The 22,748-nt window shown below is 41.9% G+C and overlaps 2 protein-coding genes across 4 annotated transcripts in view; both read left to right on the forward strand.

Moving 5' to 3' along the window:
• NLK (nemo-like kinase) overlaps positions 1-21,702 on the forward strand; it is a 46,912-nt gene extending 25,210 nt beyond the window's left edge. For 2 of the 3 annotated variants that reach the window (XM_014964690.1, XM_014964776.1), the window contains 10 exons: positions 2,739-2,868; positions 4,276-4,331; positions 10,270-10,376; positions 10,795-10,880; positions 11,713-11,922; positions 13,755-13,856; positions 17,164-17,250; positions 18,630-18,828; positions 19,303-19,396; positions 19,965-21,702. In XM_014964690.1, the coding sequence (XP_014820176.1) occupies positions 2,739-2,868; positions 4,276-4,331; positions 10,270-10,376; positions 10,795-10,880; positions 11,713-11,922; positions 13,755-13,856; positions 17,164-17,250; positions 18,630-18,828; positions 19,303-19,396; positions 19,965-20,019 (1,126 nt within the window). In that variant the 3' untranslated portion in view covers positions 20,020-21,702. Of the gene's footprint in view, positions 1-2,738; positions 2,869-4,275; positions 4,332-10,269; positions 10,377-10,794; positions 10,881-11,712; positions 11,923-13,754; positions 13,857-17,163; positions 17,251-18,629; positions 18,829-19,302; positions 19,403-19,964 lie in introns of all 3 variants that reach the window. The other variant, XM_014964859.1, reaches the window with a different exon arrangement.
• An 880-nt stretch (positions 21,703-22,582) lies between these two features.
• Positions 22,583-22,748, forward strand: part of TMEM97 (transmembrane protein 97) — a 3,006-nt gene continuing 2,840 nt past the window's right edge. The window contains exon 1 of the mRNA XM_014966350.1: positions 22,583-22,745. Coding sequence (XP_014821836.1) covers positions 22,626-22,745 — 120 coding nt within the window. The 5' untranslated portion in view covers positions 22,583-22,625. The remainder of the gene's footprint in view (positions 22,746-22,748) is intronic.

A 22,748-nucleotide genomic window follows, 5' to 3' on the forward strand; every position in this document is an offset into this window, starting at 1 on the left:
GCAAAAATGAGCATCAGTAAATCTGTGGTAGCTATCAATATGAATGAGAATTTTGTATTACTTGATTAAAGACCAACTATTTTATGAAACCTGTCGCTCTCACTGGTGAGGCCGCGTGGCAGCTACGTGTGTGGGAGAGGTACAGGAGTTAACAGGACACTCATGTTCGGTGGTATCGGTTGCCTGATTATCTTCTGACTTAGCAGAATTTAGTAATCCTAGATAAGTGTCATTGTGGACACTGAACCAAAGAGCTGTGGCACTTGGAGGTACAAAGCACCCTCAGTTTTCTCAGGCGAGGCCCAGCCGCAGCAGGGGCTCCCGAGGCCCTTCCAGCTACAGGCCGGGCTTTGCGTAAATAATAACAAGAAATGCTACTTTGTGAGTTTTGCCGTAAAACATTAACAAGACACAACGAAAACTTTGAAACCCTGCATGTTATGGTCCAAATAATAATAAACATTCCATTTTTCTTGTCAATTCCTGGAATAATATTTATACTTATAAGGATTGGAGCAAGGCAAATAGGAAGTTTCTAAATGGAAATATGGTTAAAAGGTGGCTGTTAAAAATATCTCCAAAAGGCCTATAGTGTAGGTTCCCAAAGCTGCGAGTAAAACACGCATCCTCTGAGCTGTTTGTCCCCGGGGAGGAGGAGCGGTGTCCACATCCTCAGGTACCACACAGGGGACTCCCCTGGCTCAACCCGACAGGAACCAACAAGCGAGTGGAAACTCCTTTGGGTATTTATTCCTCTCCCAGCAGATCGGTTTCTCCCCGCCTGCTGGTGGCTTAGGTTTCAGAAACAACCCTGTCGCCTGCCTGAAATTCAGCATCGTCTTGTTGGTGCCGCAGCGAGAGCTGAACGTGGCAAAGACCTACTCTGTGTGTGGTCACAGATTTTTATCCCCAGGCACTCAAATCCCTGGGCAGCTTGTCTAAAAAGCTGTCAGGGCGTTAGTAATAAGGAAACACCTGAAGAGCAGAGGACTCCAATACCTGCTTTGTCAGCGCAGCAGTGCAGAATGTTCCTCAACAGGTTTTGTTATGGTCTTTTGGTTCTTATAAGTCGTTAAGCCCAAAACCAAAGCCAGACTACTCTTGCTCCTTTTTTTTTTTTTTTTTAAATAATGTTGGCTTTATTGGTTAATTATTTGCATGTTGTCAAGCACTTCTTCAATTTATGGTATCTGTTTCACATAGATATGTGAATTGTATTGCACATCTGACCTGTTTATGAAATTTTAATACATCAAAATTACCTAAATTTCCCAAGCTGATTCTGGTATGTTGAGTTATTGGCTTGTTACCATTCACAAAACGAATAATTCTTCTATGAGTAATCGGAGTGGTGTCTTTATGTAGTGACAGTGCTCAAATTCAGAAGCTGATTGCTATAGATACAGCCTAAATATACAGCTAGGAGCTTGAAAAGCCTGTAGAGCTCAGGGTGTGCAGAGCAAGAGGCAGAGCGTCCAACAGACCCCCCCAACTATAAGCTAGTGTCAACTTTCCAGGGTTCCCCTCCGGCCCTTATTTAAAATACAGATATGCAGCGGCAGTTAACGAGTGTTGTAGCCAAGTGTTTTGGGTCAGTTCTCCTTTGGCTCCCAACTACTGGGATCAGTGGCTGCTTCTGACTTCTTAGATTGATTGTTGTGTATTTTGAAGTTCAATGTGGTACTTGTAGATAAGGCAGATAGTTATTACCCTGTTCCAATTTTTTCTTAGATACTTAAACCAACATGGAGCTGAGACAAAAGATGCCGCCTTCCATGGCATCTGTAGGAGAGTCACACGCTGGATAGAAAAGGCAGCAACTTTCAAAGGACAAATGTAGTCATCAGTTGGATGTAGATTCGTATGTGGTTATGGCATTGCGCTGAGAAGAGAGTTATTTTGGTCACCCCCCAAAACTACGCAGAAAAACCCGAAGGTTTGCTAACAACTGAAGATCTAGAAACCCTGTTTGAGAAGCCTCACCTTAAAAACCGTGTTTGGGAATTGAGGCACCATAATCTCCTTGCTCTAGTTTTATGGTTCTCATTATAAAATTCTATTTTCAGAATCTAATTACTTTAAATTAAAATACTTGCCATGTGCAAAGCACCTTATAATTTCTGGACGACAATACTTGCATCCCATAAGCTCTGTGGGAGACAGACAGGTATCACGTCTGGTTTGCATGTGTGGAAACTTAGGTACCCTGTGCTGTTGCTTCTCCAGATGTGAAGTGATTCTGTGCTAGATCCAGTAATAGCCTTACACTTGCCAGTGCTCTGTCAGGATGGGATTATTGAATTTTTTGCGCTCTTAGGAGAGGAAGAAGAAAGCAGTAGACCCGGCAGAATCAAATCTGTGTAACTGAGAAAATGTGTTACTCTTAATAATGTCTTTTTTGGGAGGTGAAGGAGAGGTTTGTTGTCACGTCAGCTCCTGGGCTCAAGGTGTTGTGTAACTCTGAGCTGCAGTGTGTGCACTGGTGTGTCTGGCCACCGGGCAACCAACCCGAGGGGACCATGTCGGTGTGCTCTCATCAATGAACCACCACCCTGCCTCCAGCACAGCCTCTGCAGAATGCCCTTTGCATAATGCTTTCCCCCCTAGAAGTGTCTTCCCATTGTTTTGACTCACCGTCCAAGTTGAGAATGATAAGAACTCTAAAATACTCTTTTCTGATTTAGAAAAAAAATTTGTCTGACAGTAGTATGTGATGCTCTAAATCTTTTGTTCTGTAGGTCAGTAACAGATCCACGAGATGGAAAGAGAGTTGCACTCAAAAAGATGCCCAACGTCTTCCAAAATTTGGTCTCTTGTAAAAGGGTCTTCCGGGAGTTGAAGATGTTGTGTTTTTTTAAGCATGACAATGTAAGTAAATTCAAAGTAATTTTGAAGTCTTTGATAAAGCCTAATTGTAAAATGGAGCTATCTATAACGGAAGTATTTTTTTTTTCTTTTAAGTTATAGAATATCTAAAATGCTTTAAAAGCTCTGTAATTTTATGGTTATCAGATTTCCTGGAAACTCGGATATTACTGTTGCAAACACTATAAAAAATGAAATTATCAAGAATCTAAGGATATTCATCATTTCCTTTCCAAAATGTTTGCAAATAGACAGGCAATACACTTCCACCTAATCTTATTTTAGGGTTTAGATAAATGTCAGTCTGCATAAAGCTATACCAGCTGGAGATGCTTTCGCTTCCGAGCTGTTTCATTCCTCTCCCCTTAGTTGGGGTTTATTGCTCTGAGTTCTTCCAGCAGAGTGGTTGCACAAGCACTCCCAAGTCTGCTTTAGGGAAAATCAGCTAGGGTGAGTTAAAACATTTTAAAAATTCTTTGAATTGACCCTTATGGTTGTGTCTGAAGTGGATGGAACAGTTCTTACAGATCACTTTTTTTTTAATCTGAGGGTATCGTATTCCAAGATTGAATTGGTGGTTAAGCCCTGGGTTCAGATAAGCACTGCTGTTCGTGGGGCACACAGGAGGCCTTGCCAGCTTGTACCAGGCTGCAGAGTCCCACCACTGCCACTCCTTGGGAGGCAAGATTTCTTTTGAACTGGAACCTGAAACTGCTCCTCACCAGGGTCTACATTATGGAGAAGATTTCACTCCAAAATTAAATAAAAGCATCTCTGTACACAGCCAGAAGTCGAGCCTGATTCCTGTTGAAGTTTGTGTACTTCACCTAATTGCCATAGATGTTCCTAGGGCAGGATCTAAAAGATGACTCCAAGGTCGTATTTTCTCCTGTGAGAGGATGTAAATTCTCTGCTGCTGCTTTTCTACCTTTTTGCTTTGCACAGAGCTGAGCTTCTGCTTCAGAATGTGAACGACTTTGGGTTTTGTAGTTCCACATGGAAGCAGTGTATCACAGAACTCTTAAAGGTGAAAGGCACAACAAAGTGTAGTTGCTTTTACTTTTGCATTTCTTTGCTAGAATTACTTCTTTCAAATATTTTATGGTTATATGTATATTTGAAATAAACTATTTTTTATTCGGTATAGATAAATTTATCCTTTTAAGCTAGTACTTGAACAGCTGGAAAAAGTTTCTTGAATTAAAAAAAAAAAAGCGACCCTGAAGGTACAGAATGTCTGACTGTGTGGGCTATTACACTCACATCTCTAGTGAGACAGAACGTTGGGCTGCCTGTGTGGGGTACAGTACAGCTACGCTCTGCAAGAACAGTGCAGACTGACTGTCTTTTTGAAAGGGATTTGTTTTTGTTTGACTGAGATAGGTCTTGACCTTGTGTGGTGTTTCCTAGGTACTCTCTGCCCTCGACATACTCCAGCCTCCACACATTGACTATTTTGAAGAAATGTATCCTAAATATAAAATAAAGCATCTTACTTGAGGTAGGTGTAATTTCCATTAGCTTAGAAACTGCAAGGAGTTGGTGGAATCTATGAAATAGAACTGCAAAAACCTTGAGCCTGTATTGGAACAGTTTTATTTCAAGAAGTGAATCTCTGCTCTCAAGAATTCTTAGTTAATGTTAATGTCAGAGGCAAAAGGGCGTCCAACTGAAGATGGAGCTTTGAATATGAAGAACCAGTAAATGCAGGGTCCTGTGGTATTTACCAACAGATACTGCTGGACTAATGGTGATTCCCCCAAAATATATCCAGTAATTGACTTCCTCTCAGTTATTAGTACCTTAAAATACTTTCTGGTGTTTTCAGAGAGTGCTACTGTCACAGCTTTTGAAACCATGTCCTTTCAGAGATGTCTCAGCAGTTGAGTTGTGGCTTCCCTTGTCAAGAAAACAGATTTCACACAGATATATGTGTAATGTGTCACGGATGCAAAGGTACTTGCTGTCTAGGGTAACTGTATTATAAAACTGAATTTTAGTCCATAACTTGACATGAGAATGTCATGTTGGTTTGGGTTTTTTTTCCCTTTTCAAACTTTGTTTTATCTTCTGTTTTTGGGGTTGGGAATGTCTTCATTCTAAAATACTGAACAGTCAGTTGTTGAGCTGGGCAGGCTCTCACTGACTGCTTGGACGAGAACTTCTGTGACTCAAAGCAGGTTGTTTTAGTACTTACTCTAGATTTTAAGTTTCTAGAAATTATTGTACTGCAATGAGTTAAGTCCAGATTTTCATGGTACAGAAAATATCTAGAAATATTGTGAGATTTAGAATAAAAAATGATTTTAAATGGGGGTAATTCTGTTCTCTGCAGAGACTTTACCAGCTACAGACCAGGAATCCCAATACAGATTGTCTGCCTAGATTAATCCCACTGTCTGCTCTCTTCTCTATGCTATTTTAAAAATTCAGCATGCTAAGATCCATTTTTTGAGAAGTTTATAGCTAATAAAAAATGAACTTGATAATTAACACTGAATGAGATTATTTGTTTATATTTTATTGGTATGTGTGTGGGGAAAAAAAGCTTTTCACCAGACTCTTGCCCATAACAGTTTTAGGATTATTTGCAGAGTTTTATGAACTGTTCAGATATTTATACAATATGCTGTTAGTAACAACATATCCTTTTAGACTTCAGTAAAAGTGATACTTTGGAGAGCAGATAATCAAATATCATTGACATTTCCATTATCATATTAGCATTTCAGGACAGGGATCTGCCACGCAGCTGAGGTCAGCTAATAGACTTCTCTCTTTCCTCTGGAAAACCCCAAAAGCAAACACTGAAAATTAAACTCGGTGCTGCACTATTGAAAGTGAACACTTGAATCAGAGTATATTCAGTTATGTGGCATCTCATTAAACTGCTGCTCCTTTTTGGTTGCAGACTTCAAGTTTATAATTCACAACTGAATGGTGCAAATAAAAACTTCCTTCCCAAAGCAAAATTGTTACCAAAATCTGCTTGTAAACCAGGCAGGGTGTAATGAAATGTCTGCTAAAAAGTTAAGAAACCAATCGTTTTTTGTCTAAAAATGTAGGCATGTACATTCAAGATCACAAATAAAGTGTTCTGATTGAGGATTTGGGTTTATTTTCTGAAATCAAATAGTTTTCATGCTATCACAATTGGGACCTGAGAGTTTTTCCTGTTATACCTGAGTACACAGTAATTTTTTGGTTTGAAAAAAACCCCAAATCCTGTCCCATATGTGTCCCCGTGGAGTGTTCTGCTTCTCCCACAAGTAGCTTTACTCTTGGTGTCAGATTTTGGAGGAGCTGCCTGAGGTCTGAGCGCACCAGCTCACTCTTATGGTTAGACTTTGGAAGGTTATTTTTTAATTACTGATAGGTTTTAGCTGCTTCAGTGTGACCCATTTTATGAGACAATTAATGGGTAGAAAATTGTCATTCTTTATTTTTAGATAAACTGAACTTTGTGAAATATGGTTTGATCTATTTATAATACCTTGAGTTGATTGGTGAAGAAAGTAGGTGTATTTTAAACTCGTTGATTTTAACCAAAGTACAGCATGATTTACTGATTGCTTGAAAATATTGCTGGTCTGTAGTAGAGCTTTTTCATATGAGTGTTAGATAAAGCTCTTCAATTTTGCTTTGATATTTCTTTCATGTGAACAGCATGTGAGTAGTCTTCAAAACCTGGAGTTTGGTTATTTGCACTAGTTCGGTGCCCTCGTTCTCTAACAAGTCATAAGAGCTATAAATCAGATCTAGGTTAAGGATTACTCCTTCCATGTAATTGTACAATCAAGAATATATAAATGGGATACGCTTACTTTTATGAGCTTAGCTACTGCCAAGGTCTGTATGTAAAACCAGAAAGGTTTGTTTCCTTCATGGTTACCTCCTTTTAAGTCATTCTGATTCTGTGATTCCATGACTTACAGCTTGCTTTCTTTCCAATTACAAAATCTTCTGCAATTGATTGTAATTCTGAATTCTGCAACTGGAGATACACAGACATTCTCTTTTAAGAACTATCCTAAGTTTTTATAGTAACTTTTTGAAAACTTTTTTCATTAAAGTGAATATGAGAAGCAGCTGACAAGACGTGACGGAGTCCCAGAATGGTGGGTTTGGCAGGGACCTCAGGAGATCATCCAGTCCAGCCCCCTGCCAGAGCAGGGTCACCCACAGCAGTTTCAGTATTTTCTTCCTGGTATGGAAAACTGTCTTTTTTATTTCTTCCCCCTGACTCCAGAACCATTTCCCTCCAAAAGCTTCTGCTGTTGCTGCTCTGGGCTCTGTGGCACATGCCATGGTTTCCATTTCTACACTGCATGATTAGAGGTGACTTGATGGCAAATACACTTCTATCACTTGTAGCAGAAAAGTCAGCAAATTTTATACATAACAAATTACTTAGGCATTAGATGCAATTTTTTTTTTTAAATAATTGTTGCCCTGTTTTTACATGGACCAGTTTGTGGGTTTTTTTCATATTTTGGGTATTGACACAAAATGAGGACGTTATGCAAATATTTCTACCAGGAAGCTATAAAGTCTACAAAGAGTTAGAGGACAGAGGTGGCATCACCAGCTAAGCTTGATTCTAATGACAAAACAAGTATAACTAAAGTCTACTAAAATAGTGGAAAACCCTTTGTCCGTGTTTTATAGAAAATCCTGAAATATACAAGGAAGAGTTTGTTTTGTTTTAAAAAAAACATGTTTCTTAGGGTACCATGTAGATAGACACCTCCACTCCACTGTTAGAAAAATAGTTTCTAGAGCTGAGTTTTGGGGTATGCAGAGAGCTGGTAAAGAAGGACCCAAGTCGTGATGAGAGCCCCACATCACAGGGTGCACTTCATTCCTTTCTGAAATGTGCCTGTCACTTCGCAAAATCTCCCAACTCAGCAGGTCTCCCAGTCAACAGAGTGAGTGAAGTTCTTTTGTGCCGTGCATTTGCCTTGATAATTATTCTGAAGCAAATTGGTACATTTGTAGTTCTAATTTTATACAGCTACTTAACTAATTACTGCTGTCAGGAGCAATTTTTATCTGGTAGTAACGTTGAGCTGAGCTGCAGGTTACGGCGCCAGTGACCGCCCATAGCCAGCGTGTTTTAAGGTTCGACTTAAGACAGAGAGAGACCTGCAGGTACCTGTTGGAGTAGTTGGTTGAAATCCCAGAGGGTTTTTGTGGTTTGTTTTTGCTAAAGATTGGCAGCGCTGGCCGGGGTGAAGTCACTGACCCACTTGGGCACCAGCTGGTTAAGACGCCGCTGCGTTTGTAAAAGGCAGGAACGTGAAGCAAGTGGTGCTTTCGCTCTTGTTTAGAGACCCTCATTAAATTATCTAGAGACAATAATCAGATAGCTGCTGTTCACATTAATGGCACCTCTGAGCCCCTGTCAAGAGAGCTTTATTTAATGCGCAACAGACCTGGAGTGGTGCAGGTGCCATTTCAGGCCCTCATTTAATTTAAGCTGCTTTAGTTGGCATGGCAACTAGTTGAGACATCTGGGAGACATTATGCTCGGGATTGAGATTTAGGAGGATTTGTGGCGTAGCAAAACAGAAATCTTATCATAATAAAGTGCAGAGTAATGCTTTCGGATTTTTTTAGTATTTTGCATTAAAAACGAAATGTAAAGATTTGATGCAGCCATAAGGTAAAAAACAAATTTTAAAAGGCTGGTATAAATATTTAAGAGGGCCCTTGCCAAAAGGAACAGAAAAATTAGAGGACTAGAAATTATGGTGCTGCAGGGTTGTTCTTTTTTTCTTTATGAATTCTTTATGAATGCAATTCTGATTGGGGGGGGGGGGGGGGGGGGGGGCAAATTTATAGAATTAATTTTTGTGTGGTGTGTGCTGGTGGCAGATGAGCAGTTTGGCTGATGGGGATTTGGCCAGGTAGGGTTTTCAGAGCAACAGATGGGAGGAGAACATTGATTAGGTAGAGATGAAAGAAAATGGAAGTTTCTCCCCCGTCCCGTTCGTGTCTGTCTGAAGGAGCAGGGTTGGTGTGACCATGCCCAGTGCCAGCGTTGGCACGGGCTTGGAGAGACAGCCCAGCCTTGCTGGGAGGTAGAAGTTCAGTTAATTTATGGCTACTGGGTTTTACCTTCTTCAGCCACAAATGTAATAATAGCAAGGGTTTTCTTTTTTTCTTCCAAATACCACTGCTAAAGGTAGCTTTTAAAGCAGTAATGTTTCTTAATTATCATATCAACCTTATTTGGTGTAAAAGTTGACAATTCTCAGTATTGCAAGTTCACTCCTTGGAAGCAGAGGTGCGGTGGTTTTGGTTTGAACTCTGAACCACAGCTCCAAAATGAAAACTGACTGCTGGAGATGTGAATCAAGCAAAGTCCCACAGAGGCAGCGTCTCTGCAGCCCGAGGGCTCTTCGGGGTGGCCGCAGGACAAGGGGTCTGTCACCAGCTGCCCTGAGCACCCATGGGCACGTCCCTCCATCCTGTCCCCAGCATTCAGCCTAGGGATTATTTCTGTAACGTGTTCAGGAGATCGATGCTCTGATACTGGGCTTGTGGGCTGAGCTGTGCTGCCTCTCTCTGCTGTATTTCTCCATTTTTAAAATATTATCGTATTATTTAGTATTTTTAGTGCTTCCTGAGTAATCACAATACCCTTCTTTTTCCACACCTTCATATAAGCCAGAGCATATAAAGCTCTTTGTATCTTCAAGTATTTGTGTGAACTCTTGGTGAGCACACCCCGAAGTGGTGGGGTCTGTTTGTTATTTTAGTTTTTCCTCCAGATACAAGTTTGGAGGTTTTTTTTTTCTTTTTCTCCTCCTGTTACCACTCAGAAGAGGTTTGACGCCTGGGATGGGTCTGGGGGTGTGTGTGATGCTGGAGCAGATAAAGCAGTGGGTGCTGGGGGGGTTTGGGGAAGCGTATGTGTTTCTGAAGGTCTGTGTTGGTGGTGTGGGACCGGGGGTGCCCGCATCACCCACTGCCACGGGCTTCTGCTTCCCAGCGTGTCCAGTTAAACCACGTTGATGTTTGTTCACTAGGAAGATGTTGCTTTAGTTGCTTGTAATCTGTGATTTACCGATCTTCAGGAAAAATTTAAAGCTTGCAGGATGTCATTAATTATATTTAAATTTTATTTCGTTTTCTGAGTCATAATTTGACTTTGGAATAATTTTGTAACAACTACCTTAATGCAAGTTCTACTTTATTGAGTAATCTGTTTTCTTTCACAACCTGTTTTTTATTTTCATTCTTGTAAGAGTCTGGAGACTTGACCTCCGTGAAGAAGCTTTATTCTTTTTTACTCGATAGCTCTGACCTGTAAGAGCTCAGATTCCTAGGAGTTAGAGTCAATGTTTCAAGAGATTATGTGCTGGACTTTCTGCTTTTGCCTTAACTAATAAATTGAAGATATGTTGTCACTGAATTGATGCAGAGTGACCTCCATAAGATTATCGTCTCTCCTCAGCCACTCAGCTCGGATCATGTCAAAGTTTTTCTTTACCAGATTTTAAGAGGTAATTTTTCTTCTTTTAAAATGAATGAAAATCTTGTAGTAGTTCAATTTTTGTTCCTCTGTTTCTTAATGTTTACTCTCAAGACATCCTCCTCTTGAATAAGTTTCCTGTGGAAACTGGTTATTTTTATTTCATATTATGAATAAACAGCAAACATTTATTATTCTAGTATAAGTAAAAAAAAAAAGGCTGCTTAAATGACTTGCTGTGTCTAGTTTGTGGACTCCAGAAGTTTTACCCTTTCATTGAGTGACTGAGTCTGTACTAGGGACTGGGAGTCAGAATCGTATAAAGAATGAGCCAATGGCAAAGTCTTTGCCGATCAGGAGTTGCAAGACCTTCCAGGAAAATGTTGTCAGCCTTACAATTCTTTTAGAAGGAAAAAATGTATTTATTTTAATTTCGTTTAATATTTCAGGTCTGAAATATCTACATTCTGCTGGCATTTTACATCGAGACATTAAACCAGGGAACCTACTTGTGAACAGCAACTGTGTTCTTAAGGTGCTACTTAAATTTATTGAAATGTACATGTTATTTGCTGTTCATTATCAATCAGTTGTTATTTTTTTAAACAAAAACATTTAATATGAATGCTTTTCCAGAAAGTCACTTTAAAAGAAAAAATCCCACAGATTATTTAAAAGTTATAAATGAAACAAACATCTTCCTTTCCCCTTTCCTCCCTCCCTCTTCCCAAATCTCTGAGAGCTGATGGTGCTGACTCTTTTCTTTGAGCTGGGGGCGTCCCTGTCCCCACACAACACTTGGGCATATGAAGCTTGGGAAGGCTTAGGTGTGTTGTCCAGCTGGGCCAAATATAATAAAAATGAGCTTTGTTTACACCCATTTGCTAAGCATTCTAATTGTGAAAGTTTTGGTCCTTTTTTTTAACCCTTCTGGTTCAAGAAGTTTTAAATAATCCTCAAAGCCAAAGCGAGTAGAAGGACGAATCATTCTGTAACATTTTGAGGCATGTCATGAACAAATGGTCTCTGCTTTGGGGTGAAATGGTTCTGTACTCAGAGGTTGGCAATATGTATTAATTTTTTTTTAAGTGCAAAGGTTTTTAATCTTTTAGATTATAAATATTGTAATGCCAACTAAAAATGTACTGTGATTTCAAATAAAATTGTAGAACATTTAAATGGATGTGGAATAAAGTAGCATAATTTCTTCCTGTTCCCCCTTCCCTTTGCTTGTGCATTACAGCAGATTATCTGATTTATTTAACTGCTGGTTTGGAATTCCCTGCTTCGCTACCAGAAGGTTACCTACTTGAAATGCATTAAGTGTTTTGGTTATTTTAATTTTTTTATTTACCTTCTCAATTTAGATTTGTGATTTTGGATTGGCCAGGGTGGAAGAATTAGATGAATCTCGCCACATGACTCAGGAAGTTGTCACTCAGTATTACCGAGCTCCAGAAATCCTGATGGGCAGCCGGCACTACAGCAATGCCATTGACATCTGGTCTGTAGGCTGCATCTTTGCAGAATTGCTTGGGCGAAGAATATTGTTTCAGGCACAGAGTCCCATACAGCAGGTATAATTAAATTTCCCTTTAAAATTTTTTCTAGTTCATAATTTCAGGGAATTGGTTACCCTGATGCGTGTAGAACCTCACGCTTGCTTTTGTTGTGCTTGGTTTACTCACAGGCGTAGAGACGAGCTGCTTCGAACCACTGAAACCATTGCTTCCAGGTGGAATTAAAAGTAGTGATTATTAACGTTAGCCTTTGAAATGTGTATTTTTTGGTAATCCCCTGTAATCTGCTGCAGTACCAAAGCTTGCTGTAGCCTTTTACCGAGATAAGGTACAGGTGATATAACTGGCATCAAGCTTTTGTCACAACTGATACGAGAAAGTAGTTTTCTATCCATATATAGTTACAGATACGGTATTGGCACTTGAACTATTTAAACTGCCAGTCAGTGGTGCTGCTCAGAGTGCTTCAGTTTAGTAATGGTCAAGCCTGTAAGAAAGTACTGGATGTTGGTTGATGTTGCATCGCCCTGGCTATAAACCACGGTTATAAACCAGAGCCCTTCCCGTTCCCACATGGAGCAAACTAATACAAGGTACCTGGGTCTCTAATGATCTCCAAGTGCTGTTTTTACAATAGATAGAAAATAATGTTTCCAGCAAGATCTCGGAGACGGATCATTTGTCCTTCTATCTATCTAAGAGAAAGAACAAGATGTGATGCTGACACAAAAATGTTAATCTTCAATGTTGCTTGTACTCATCTATAGATTAGAAACTAGAGTCATTGAAATCGTGAGATTGCGTGTACTGATTGACAAGAAGTAAAACCACATTCCAAGCCTTTGTTAGATCTTGAGAGATGTTAAATGTGAACTTTCAGGAGATCATTATGAAAATTGTTTTCAGTGTTTTTTCTTGTAGCCATTAGAATAAAGTGTGTGTATTTATATCCACACCTATATATATAGATGTAACCATACATTAACATATCATTGCTGAGTGCTTCAGGGGTGGGTGCCTGAAAAGTGCAGGTGTTTATACAATCTATTCCCTGGTACACTGGTGTAAGTTACTACTTTTTTCTTTTTGCTTGGCTTATAGAGGTTTTTTTTTAATTGGTTTTCATTCACTAAAGGAGTATATGCACACCCTTTTGTAGAAATAAGGTGAAAGCTTGCCTCTTGCTTTCCAAAATGAAAAAGGTGACTGAAATGTCCTTTCATTTCAGTTGAGACCAGTTTGAAACCCAGCAGCATCTTTGCTCCTTTATAGGAAGCTTTTGTGTTCTCTAGAGCCAGCACCGCTCCTTTCCCTTCCTCTGGTGCTGGACAGGTGATTTTTTTTAAAACTTATTTTTCTGTATGTAGGAATTCTTTATATAGTATGTTTGTACTAAAGTTCTGAGGGTTTTTTTCCATTTTCTATAGTTTTATTCATGTTGATGGCAAAGTATTTTGTGTAAAGTAGTAGTTGACCTGTTTTTTGAGGATAATTTTGTGTGGTATATTGGTATGTGATGCTGATATTCAGTTGAGAACACGTAGGGTTTAGAATCAATAACACACCATTAATGCTACTTAACAATTTTCTTCATGATGTAAAATTGACTTTTAAGTTGCAATAAAATGCTTTACTAGACCTGTGAACAACAAAAGCTCCCAAACGTGAAAATCAGTTTCTGTTAGGGCTTTTTCAGTGAGATTACAAATGTTTGTGTTTGCTATCTACTAAATGTATACGTTAATATTTGTAATTTACTATCCGAAAATAGTGGTTTTGAACTGATTGGTACCTCCAATGGGATTCTCATTATCTTAACAATCTGCTGATCCACTGAAATACATAAATGTCTGTCTGAGCTCTCACCTGCACGTGTTGTGTCCCCGCAGCTGGATTTGATCACAGACCTGCTGGGCACCCCGTCGCTGGAAGCAATGAGGACGGCGTGCGAAGGCGCCAAGGCACATATACTCAGGGGTCCTCATAAACAGGTAGAGCTGCAGATTTCTGGCCTTTTTGTTATATATGGGCAATGCAATCCTTCACTCAGCCCCCAGAGTGAGGATTTCCTCCGTGCAGGTGCTACGGCTGCATCTTCGCAGTGTTTCACAGCTCGATTGAATTCTCACAGCATGTTTGTTCATAAATACTTTGGATATTCAATGTCAGAGCTGTCCCTGCCTGGAAAGGGGTTTGGTTTGCTGAAGGGGGTTGGGGTGCTGCACTGCCAAGGGTTAATGCTGGAGTTATTCAACCCGCTATTGAGACAAGGTGGGTTTTCACCAGTAAAGTGCATTTCTGGCGTCTGTCTTATCTGTATTGTTTGACTTGATGACACGGGTGAAAGTCTCCTTTCTTGATGTGACAGTGTTTTGATCGCTATTTTGAATGAAGATGTTAGATAATTTAAATGAGACGTACATTCAAATTAGCAGTATGGTTCAGGAAGCCCTGGGGGGACTCCAGAACCCTCGGGCCCAGGAGTGTGAAGTGGAAATGGCCGTTACCCAGCTCCATAAACAGGACAGTTGTCACCAAAGGGTCCCTCCCACATCGGGCAGTGACCCCAAGGGCTGAGAAACACCAAGACACAACATTCAGCACAACTGAAGTAAAAGTTAATTATAAAAAACAAACAAACCAGAGAAAAAAGGCAGGATGATGTCATTGTGCTGACCAGGCAAGAAAGAGCAAATGAAACGTTGAGTTAATAGATATAGAGAAATGCTTATGGAGGAGTCCCCAGGGCAGTAATAAAGCACTCTGTCCATCCAATACGGTCATTTATATGACTGTTAGGTAGTAAAAATTAACAAAATTAATAACCTGTACATGTTAATACATGAGATCTTTCCAGTAGTTAAGTTTGCATCTTTATTTTCTGCTTGTTGAAGGAATTTCTCCAATGTCTACTCACCACAGTAGTAGTTACCATAGAAATGAGCACGGGGTGTATATTCTGCTGGTATTAACACGGGGGAGTTCTGCCTCCCTGGCACTTCTGATTCACTCCATCAACTTGTCTCTATTCCCTTTTATGACAGGTTTTTTTTCTTTTAACATTAATAATAGGAGGATTTCCTTAAGACTTTCTCTACTGTTTTAAAATGAATCCAGTGTATTGTTTTGCTCTCCCGTGCTGGGGGAGCTGGAGCTCTGAGGCAGGTAGTTCCCGCGCTTCGAGGTTTGAGGTGGTTAAAGAAAAAAAGTTCTGTAGTGCTTGAAGCTGGGAGAAATCCATCCACTGTACTTTCTATATATAAACGTACAGCAGTGCACAAGTGCAGCCAGATACTTTATAGAATACATGGGGTTGATATTGTGATAATTTGATAATCGCTTGACGTTTCCAAAGTGCAGGAGCCGTGCTCTTGGCAGTGGAGAGCAGGAACCCGGGTGTTTCTGTGGTAGCTGTGTTTGGTTCGTTAAAGGAGGGTGTTTAATCAGGAACTGAGATGGGCCCGAGCAGCTCCTCTGGTCCTGCCGTCCCCGAGCGAGGGCAGCTCCTGCGCCGGGCACAGGCTGTGTCTGTCCCCTCACCCCCTGACACCGGGGGGGAGAAATGCTGTAAAGCGCTTCCAATTCAGATTGAATGTCCTCCAGCCAGGAAGTGGCAGGAAATAAACTGCCAGCAGTTGGTTCTGTATCTGTTGAGGAAAACACTGCTGGTTTTTCACGGAGAGCCCGGAAGCTGAGCAGCCTCTGGAGCTGTGTCTCAGCTGCAGCCTGGAAACAGGGGTCACTGTGTGTCGGCTTGATTTCTTTAATGATATTTCTCTGATTTCAGCATCAAGCACACTTGATGTTCCAATGCAAATTCCTGGCTTTTCATCTTTTAAAATGGAGATTTTGCCGGTTATAAATAGCTAAATGTTACCAGTTTCTTAATTAGATTAATAGGGAGAGAAAACCAAGTTAGAACCTGATGCTTCCTTTGTCGCACAAATTATTTTTAATCCACGTAGGTGAGCGTGGTGGGAGTTAAGGGGTAAAGCATTTTGCTGCTTTCTGTAAAAATAGATTAATGCCTGAAGTTTCTGAGTTAAAAACCCCATCCCACTGTGTGCTGGCATAATGACAATTTACATACTATGTAGACTTCTTTGTCAGTTTTGCATTTAAAATTTTTACTTCCAGCTGAAGCCGTGTGAATGGATGAGGTCGGGGAACCGGCAGCCCCGGGATGGGATGAGCCTCGTCCCGCCTGAGCGGGGCTTGGGGTGCTCCCCCTTCTCCCCATCACACTGGGGGGGCTCGTCCCCTCCCCGCAGCCTGGGTGGCACCTACTTAACCACAGTGTCTGGGTGGCCGTGCTTTTCTGTGTAGATGCTGCTTATTAGTTAGAAAAATCATATGAAATTGCCAAATATTATAGCTTTACATTCTATATATATATGTGTAATATTTCTCTATATATATTTTTATATTCTACGCACAGAAACTAAGGTGAGAGGTGCTCCCTGCTGTATTGGGCAGTTCAGGGTTCACTTAGAATGATGTCACCGTGGAGGTGTCATTTTTATATATATTTAAAAAATATAAACCTTGAAGTTCATTCCAGAGAGTGTAGGATGTACCTAATGCATTCAAATGCATGGCCCGTGACAGTAATATTATTGCTCATTAGTTTTTTTTTTCATTTTGGGCCACTTCAGGCAGTGGCTGTTCCCCCTGCCGGGGCTGTGGGCTCAGGGGTGTCTCCACACTCGGCGCCTCGGTGTTGGCACCGAAGGATCCGCTGTTTGTGGGACCCAGCACCGTGTCACCCCCAGCTTCAGGCTGTTCCAGCCCCTTTCAGCCCCCACTCCCTGCCCCAGAACACCCCCTCCCCCCCCCCCGGTCCTTGGGCTGTTTGTCCCCTGTGAGGCGCCGTGTGCCCCAAGGTCAGTGTGACTGTGCTGGATGTCACTGTCAGATATGGATCGCCCGGGTAAGGAAAAGCAAAATAATCCATAATTTGGCAGTGATTGAGATCAGAAAAATGAAATACTGGAAATGATGTGGTTAATAACCCCCTGAGCAGCTACTGCTTAAAGTGGTGCCTGTGTGGAAAAATAAATAAGATACAGGCTTGTCCAGGGTTTGCATCTGTACTAAGGGAAAACCCCAGCAATGAGGTCTCTCTGGCAATTGCTGAGTTGTGTGAGTGATCTCGCTCTGGCGGGAGGCGCTGGGAGGTGCTCGTCCTTTTGGACAAGAAGCTTGTCCTTGGTGACTCTGAAACACCGTTTGCTGTGACTGCCTGTTCCTGCTGATGGATGTGACAGGACAACTCTCTGTCCTTTCTGTTCCCCACAGCCATCCCTCCCTGTCCTATATACACTCTCCAGTCAAGCTACACACGAAGCAGTTCATCTCCTTTGCAGAATGTTGGTCTTTGATCCAGTAAGTATGATTTTAAATCATTTCCAGCCCTTCTTGTTTTAACAGTTTTTGTTATCTGCTACTTAAATTAATATTTTCAGTAAAGGACCTACTTTACCTGATTTTCTTCTGCATCCCATTTCAGTACTTTGGGGTCTGTAAAAGGCCTAAAAGTACCATCTTATAATTGCTCAATTAATTTCAACCTGGAATAGGGTTTCATGTTTAAAGCCCAGTGGTCGCTTGGAGAGCGCTCCGGGGAGCGAGAGGCTGCGGGTGGGGGTTAATGTTTAAAACCCAGTGGTCGCTTGAGGAGCGCTCCGGGGAGCGAGAGGCTGCGGGTGCTGGTGACTCACAGCAGCTTTTCCTGGCGAGGTGTAGGTAGCAGAACATCAGACACTTGGGTGCAGTTCTAATTAGAGTCGAGTGGGTGTTTGTGGTCTTGCAACACACAAAAAATTCCTTCTGCATCCACACAGTCACAGAACAGGAGCTTTTTTCCAGTGAGCATCTGTTTCTCTAATAGAAACCTGTGGCTGTGGATTGTGGATTTCCCCTCGGGGGCACAGACCGGTCCCTGGACAGTCTGGGACCTGATGGATGGTCTGGGCTGTTCCAGCTTCACGGGGAAAGCCCTGACATTTCAAATGAAAAACAGACAAATTGACTGAGCTGCAAAGGGGGAAGCTTGGGATTGATAAAGTGTTCAGAAGGCAGCACCTTTTGATTGTATTTTTGTAAACCTTAAGATTACTGAACAAAACCACAGAAGTGTTAAATCATAACTTCCACGTAAACAAACTTATTTTTTTTCCTTTCTAACTCCCCCCGTGCTGCCCCTTCTTCACCTCCACGGGGCTGAGACTTCGTGTGTGAAGTGTTTCTCAGAACTGCAGATGCCTTGTCCCGAGTTACTCTCTTATCAGTGATGCTGAAATTTGTGTTTTACCTTAAATCCGTGTTTTACCGTCAATCCCTGCTCAAGGACACATTCAAATGTTTCGCAGAGTGTGGCCCTACAAAACTCCGTATTTGATGACACTGAATTCTTTGGGCTTGTTTTGATTTATTGTCGGAGTTGTAATTTAAGGTGATCTGGACAAAGTAATTATGGAAAAAGATATTTCTAAAAATCCTGTTGCAGCGTTCCTGGCAGCAGGTGCAGCAGGGAGGGCCCTGGCAGCCCGGCTGGTTTTTAAGCCAAACCTTCCCCCTAGTGGCAGCCTCTGCGGGTCTCAGACTGCCCTGAACTCCTCCTGAACGTGATGAGGTGCTGATAAAACAATTCAGAATTAACAGAGGAGCAAGTATTCTTTACGCTATTTCAGTACCTCTGAAAATATCCTAACTCTTCTTTTTTTTTTTTAATTTCTTTTCTTTTCTTTAAATGCAATACCCAGTCCAAAAGAATATCTGCTAAGGATGCCTTAGCTCACCCCTACCTGGACGAGGGGCGGTTGCGATACCACACCTGTATGTGTAAATGTTGTTTTTCCACGTCTACTGGAAGAGTTTATACCAGTGATTTTGAACCCATCACTAATCCCAAATTTGACGACACTTTTGAGAAGAACCTCAGTTCCGTTCGGCAGGTGAAAGGTGAGTCCTGGGGACCCTTTGCTGCTGTGTTTCCCCCCAGTCCTGTCCTTCCCTGCTGTGATCCCCCCCCCCCAGCAGCTCTGGGCTTGGTCCTGGTGACCCCGTCCCTGGATCAGATGGGACCCACAGAACCGTGTTCTGGGGACTGGCAAATCGAGGTCAAGCTGAGAATTCTTTGCTTTTCAAAAAGTTATACCCTAAAATTGGGATTTAATCTGTAGCTGGTTATCAGCAGTTCAGTATTTCAGTGGGGATCAGGGGATTAGTTTAGACACACTCGTTTCAGCGGGCAGGGAATTGTTCTGGGGAGTTTGTGCTCTGAGGGGTGGCCCCAGGTGAGGTTTGGGGGAGCTGGAGCCCTTTTGTCCTACAGAAATGTCCCTTCAGCAGAGGAAGCTGCCTTTTCCTCCAGTGCTCTTTGTGAAGCAACAGGAGTTAACGCTGCGGTGGGTTTTCTTTTTCTCCCGTGCACAGAAATAATTCATCAGTTCATTTTGGAACAGCAGAAAGGAAACCGAGTGCCTCTCTGCATCAACCCTCAGTCTGCTGCTTTTAAGAGCTTTATTAGGTAACTGTATGTAATCACATCTGATACTAATTCCCATTTACTCATAGTACACGATGCACACAGCCAGAATGCTTTTATGTTTTAAGTGTCTGAGAGTAGGAAAGGCCTATAGGTAACTCCTGCAAAAAAATACCTTAAGATATTATAGGTAATATCTATTATAGGTAATATCTATTAAGGTGTGGTCACATTTTAAAAATACTGTTATGAATTCTTCTAGAATTTAAGTAAAATGTGCAAAAGTTTCAAGTAATATTTTTGCGTAAAAGTACAGAAGTCAGTGAAAATTAGAATCAGAAGGTTGAGAAGTTGAATTCTGGTTGTAGAACTGCACCATAAAAACATTAAAATGAATGACTGATGAAGAATTGTTAAGAAAATAAGTAGTGTAAATGTCTGTAAAAGATCCAGTGCGATGTTTGCTGTCGGCTGTTGGTCTCGGGGTGTTTGGGTTGGGTTTCGGTGGGGTTTTTTGTTTTCCTGGCAATGTTTGCTTTCTGGTCGAGCATTAAGGTTCTTGCCTGTTGGCTTTTGCAAATGAACACTGATTTTGTCTCCTGCCTCCTAGTTCCACGGTCGCCCAACCCTCCGAGATGCCGCCGTCGCCTCTGGTCTGGGAGTGAAGTGGAGGAACCGTACTACTGAGATGAAATGTAGCTTTCCACTGGAGTCTGGGATTTGCAATTCTGGAGGTTAATCATGCTTGTACTGTAATTTTACTAATGAAGTTTTAAATTAACAACCACTACTTGTACAATATGAATAATATTTAGAAATGTACTAGACTTTTAATCTTGTAAAGTGGTTGTGCTTTTAGAAGAAAATATTTTACCCAGAGTTGCACGTGTTTTATGAATTCTAGTGCAGCTGTGATGGCTCAGCTCAGAACAAACAGAATTGAACCAAATTTGGGGAGGTTTTTTTCTTTTTTTCTTTTTTCTTTTTTTTTTTTTTTATTGAAGTGAGATTGTACAAACAGACAGACGTACATTTTGATATTGAGCCATTCCTGAAGATTTTGGGTTTTCTAAAGCTAAAGGAATACAGAAAACTTGAGTGCGACCAATCCTGAAGTCACATCAGCCGACGGGGCCCACGGGAAGTGGCCACGTCCCCTGATGGTGGAACCCTATAAATAGCTTCTCACTAGAGCTGTGGTGGTGATGTGTGCTGTTCTCAAATCAGATGTTGTGAGTAGAGAGAATGAGTTTGTGACTAGGAGAGACTAAACTTCTGTTTCCTTACCCAGTATAAATATATATATATATTTAATCTATTTTTATTAGAAGTTTTTCTGCTCTTTCTTACATAAAACCCCCCAGCATGCATCTTCTATGTGTGTAAATAATTCCATTTATGGGCTAATTTCAGAGATCCCTGACATCATTGCTGTATAGAGAGGAACTAGCTTGCACATTTTAGGTCTGTGAAATTTTGTGAGAACTTTTTCCTGCACTGGACAGTTGAGAGAAAAAAAAAAAAAAAAAAAAAAAAGAAAAGAAAAAAAAAAGCACATAGGGAATTCTGTTAATTGTGTTCGTGTCTTTAGGCGAAGCTGTGGAAGTCTTGAAATGTCACAGTAGTAAATAACTTTTATTACTTTTTGGCTAATTCTTTTTCTGTTGGAACACTGAATTCTGTGCATATGTATATATGAACACAAATTGAAGGCCTCTACCTCCTGGAGTGTACAACTTGGTTTGTTTACCTCCACATGATTTTTTTTTTTTTTTAAGTTCAGTGTGGAGACTTGAAACTTGAATGTCCCTTCCAACTTTTGTATTTAAAACAAGACTAGAAAATTGAAGACTGTTTTTCACCTGTACAAAGAAATACTAAAGGGTGGTCTTAAAATTTGAGCATTGGTCTGGAGAAAAACAAAAAAACCCGTGGTGTTTGTTATGGACAATTAACTGTTAAAGTTATTGTAAGTTATCTGTATTTAGCAGAGTATTTTCAACAAGAGTGATCTGAGCTGAAATTGGAGACTATTAGTAAGTTATGTTTGGAAGTTTTAACTTCAATGAAGTAATTATTTGCTGTGAAAGAGACAAACATTGAATAACTGAACAAAGATGGTGCAATATCTTTGTTTTTTATGAGGCTCCTGAGAATAAAACCAACTGAAGCATTTCAATTCACTTGAATGAGAAACGTGTTTAGTTAAACGAGCCCGAGAAGACACTGGTATGAAAGGTAAAATCTCAGAGGTTGGTCAGTTAATGTGGCACACTTGCTGGTCACTTTGTAAAATGTAGATTTGAAGTACAGTGGTGAAAACATTAAATGTGACATTTGAAACAGAAGTGGCGTTATCTTTATTTCGGGTCTGGTCTCCCCCCTGAGCTCAGATGAGTCGTTACCATCTCCATTGAGTGCTGTCTGAAAGAACAGCAGTAAAAAGAGTTTCTGACATCTTGGTTTGGGCATGGCTTTGATTTTTACACACACACACATATATATGTGCATTTATGTGAATTCTTAAACCAAGTATTATTTACTTTTTAAGCTTGATCCTGGATAAAGGCAAAACTCGCCGATTAAATCAAAAGCAGCAGTTGAGTTGCACTTTGCGGGGAGGCTGCAGGAGATCCAGGGGGGGTGGATTTGAGGTACTTTGCAGAGTTCTGTCGTTTTTTCCAGCTCAGCCGGTGTTTCCCGCAGCCCGAGCGCACGGACCCGCCGGACGGTGCTGTGTTGTGTGGGACCTTGCTCCCCAGCTCCATCCTGGGTGGGAATTAAGAGGAAAAGACACCTTTAAATCCCCCTCCCAGCGCCGCGCTCTGTGCGGGTTCTGCAGGAGGCGGCCACTTGTCGCCGCGTCCCGCCTCCCGCCCTTGGCCCGAAATGGGGCTGAAACCGGTAAAAACTCTGGAAAACCGGGGGGGGGAGTGGGGAGCGCGGCGCGGGGGGGGCCGGGCGGGGCACTGGGGCTGCTCTGAGCCCGGCCCTGACCCTGCTCCTCCTCCTCTTCCTCCCCTTCCTCCTCCTCCTCTTCCCGCTGCCGTGGGCCCCGCAGCCGCTCCGGGCTGGTGGGCGTGGCCCGGGGGCCGATGGGCGTGGCCCCGTGGGGCGGTGGGCGTGGCCCCGAGGGGCGATGGGCGTGTCCTGGGGTGGTGGGCGTGGCCCCGATGGGCGTGGCTCCGTGGGGCGATGGGCGTGTCCCGGAGTCGTGGGCGTGCCCCCCGTCGCGGTGGGCGTGTCCGTGTGCGCAGCGTGGCGCGCAGCGATGGCGGCGGCTCCGCGCTGGCGGGAGCGGCTGTTCGCGCTCTATTTCCTCTCGCACATCCCCATCACGCTGCTCATCGACCTCCAGCCGCTGCTCCCCGACGGCCTCCACCCGCCCGCCGTG

This window comes from Calidris pugnax, unplaced genomic scaffold, assembly GCF_001431845.1.
Source record: "Calidris pugnax isolate Ruff unplaced genomic scaffold, ASM143184v1 scaffold45, whole genome shotgun sequence".
Classification (NCBI taxonomy): Eukaryota; Metazoa; Chordata; class Aves; order Charadriiformes; family Scolopacidae; genus Calidris; species Calidris pugnax.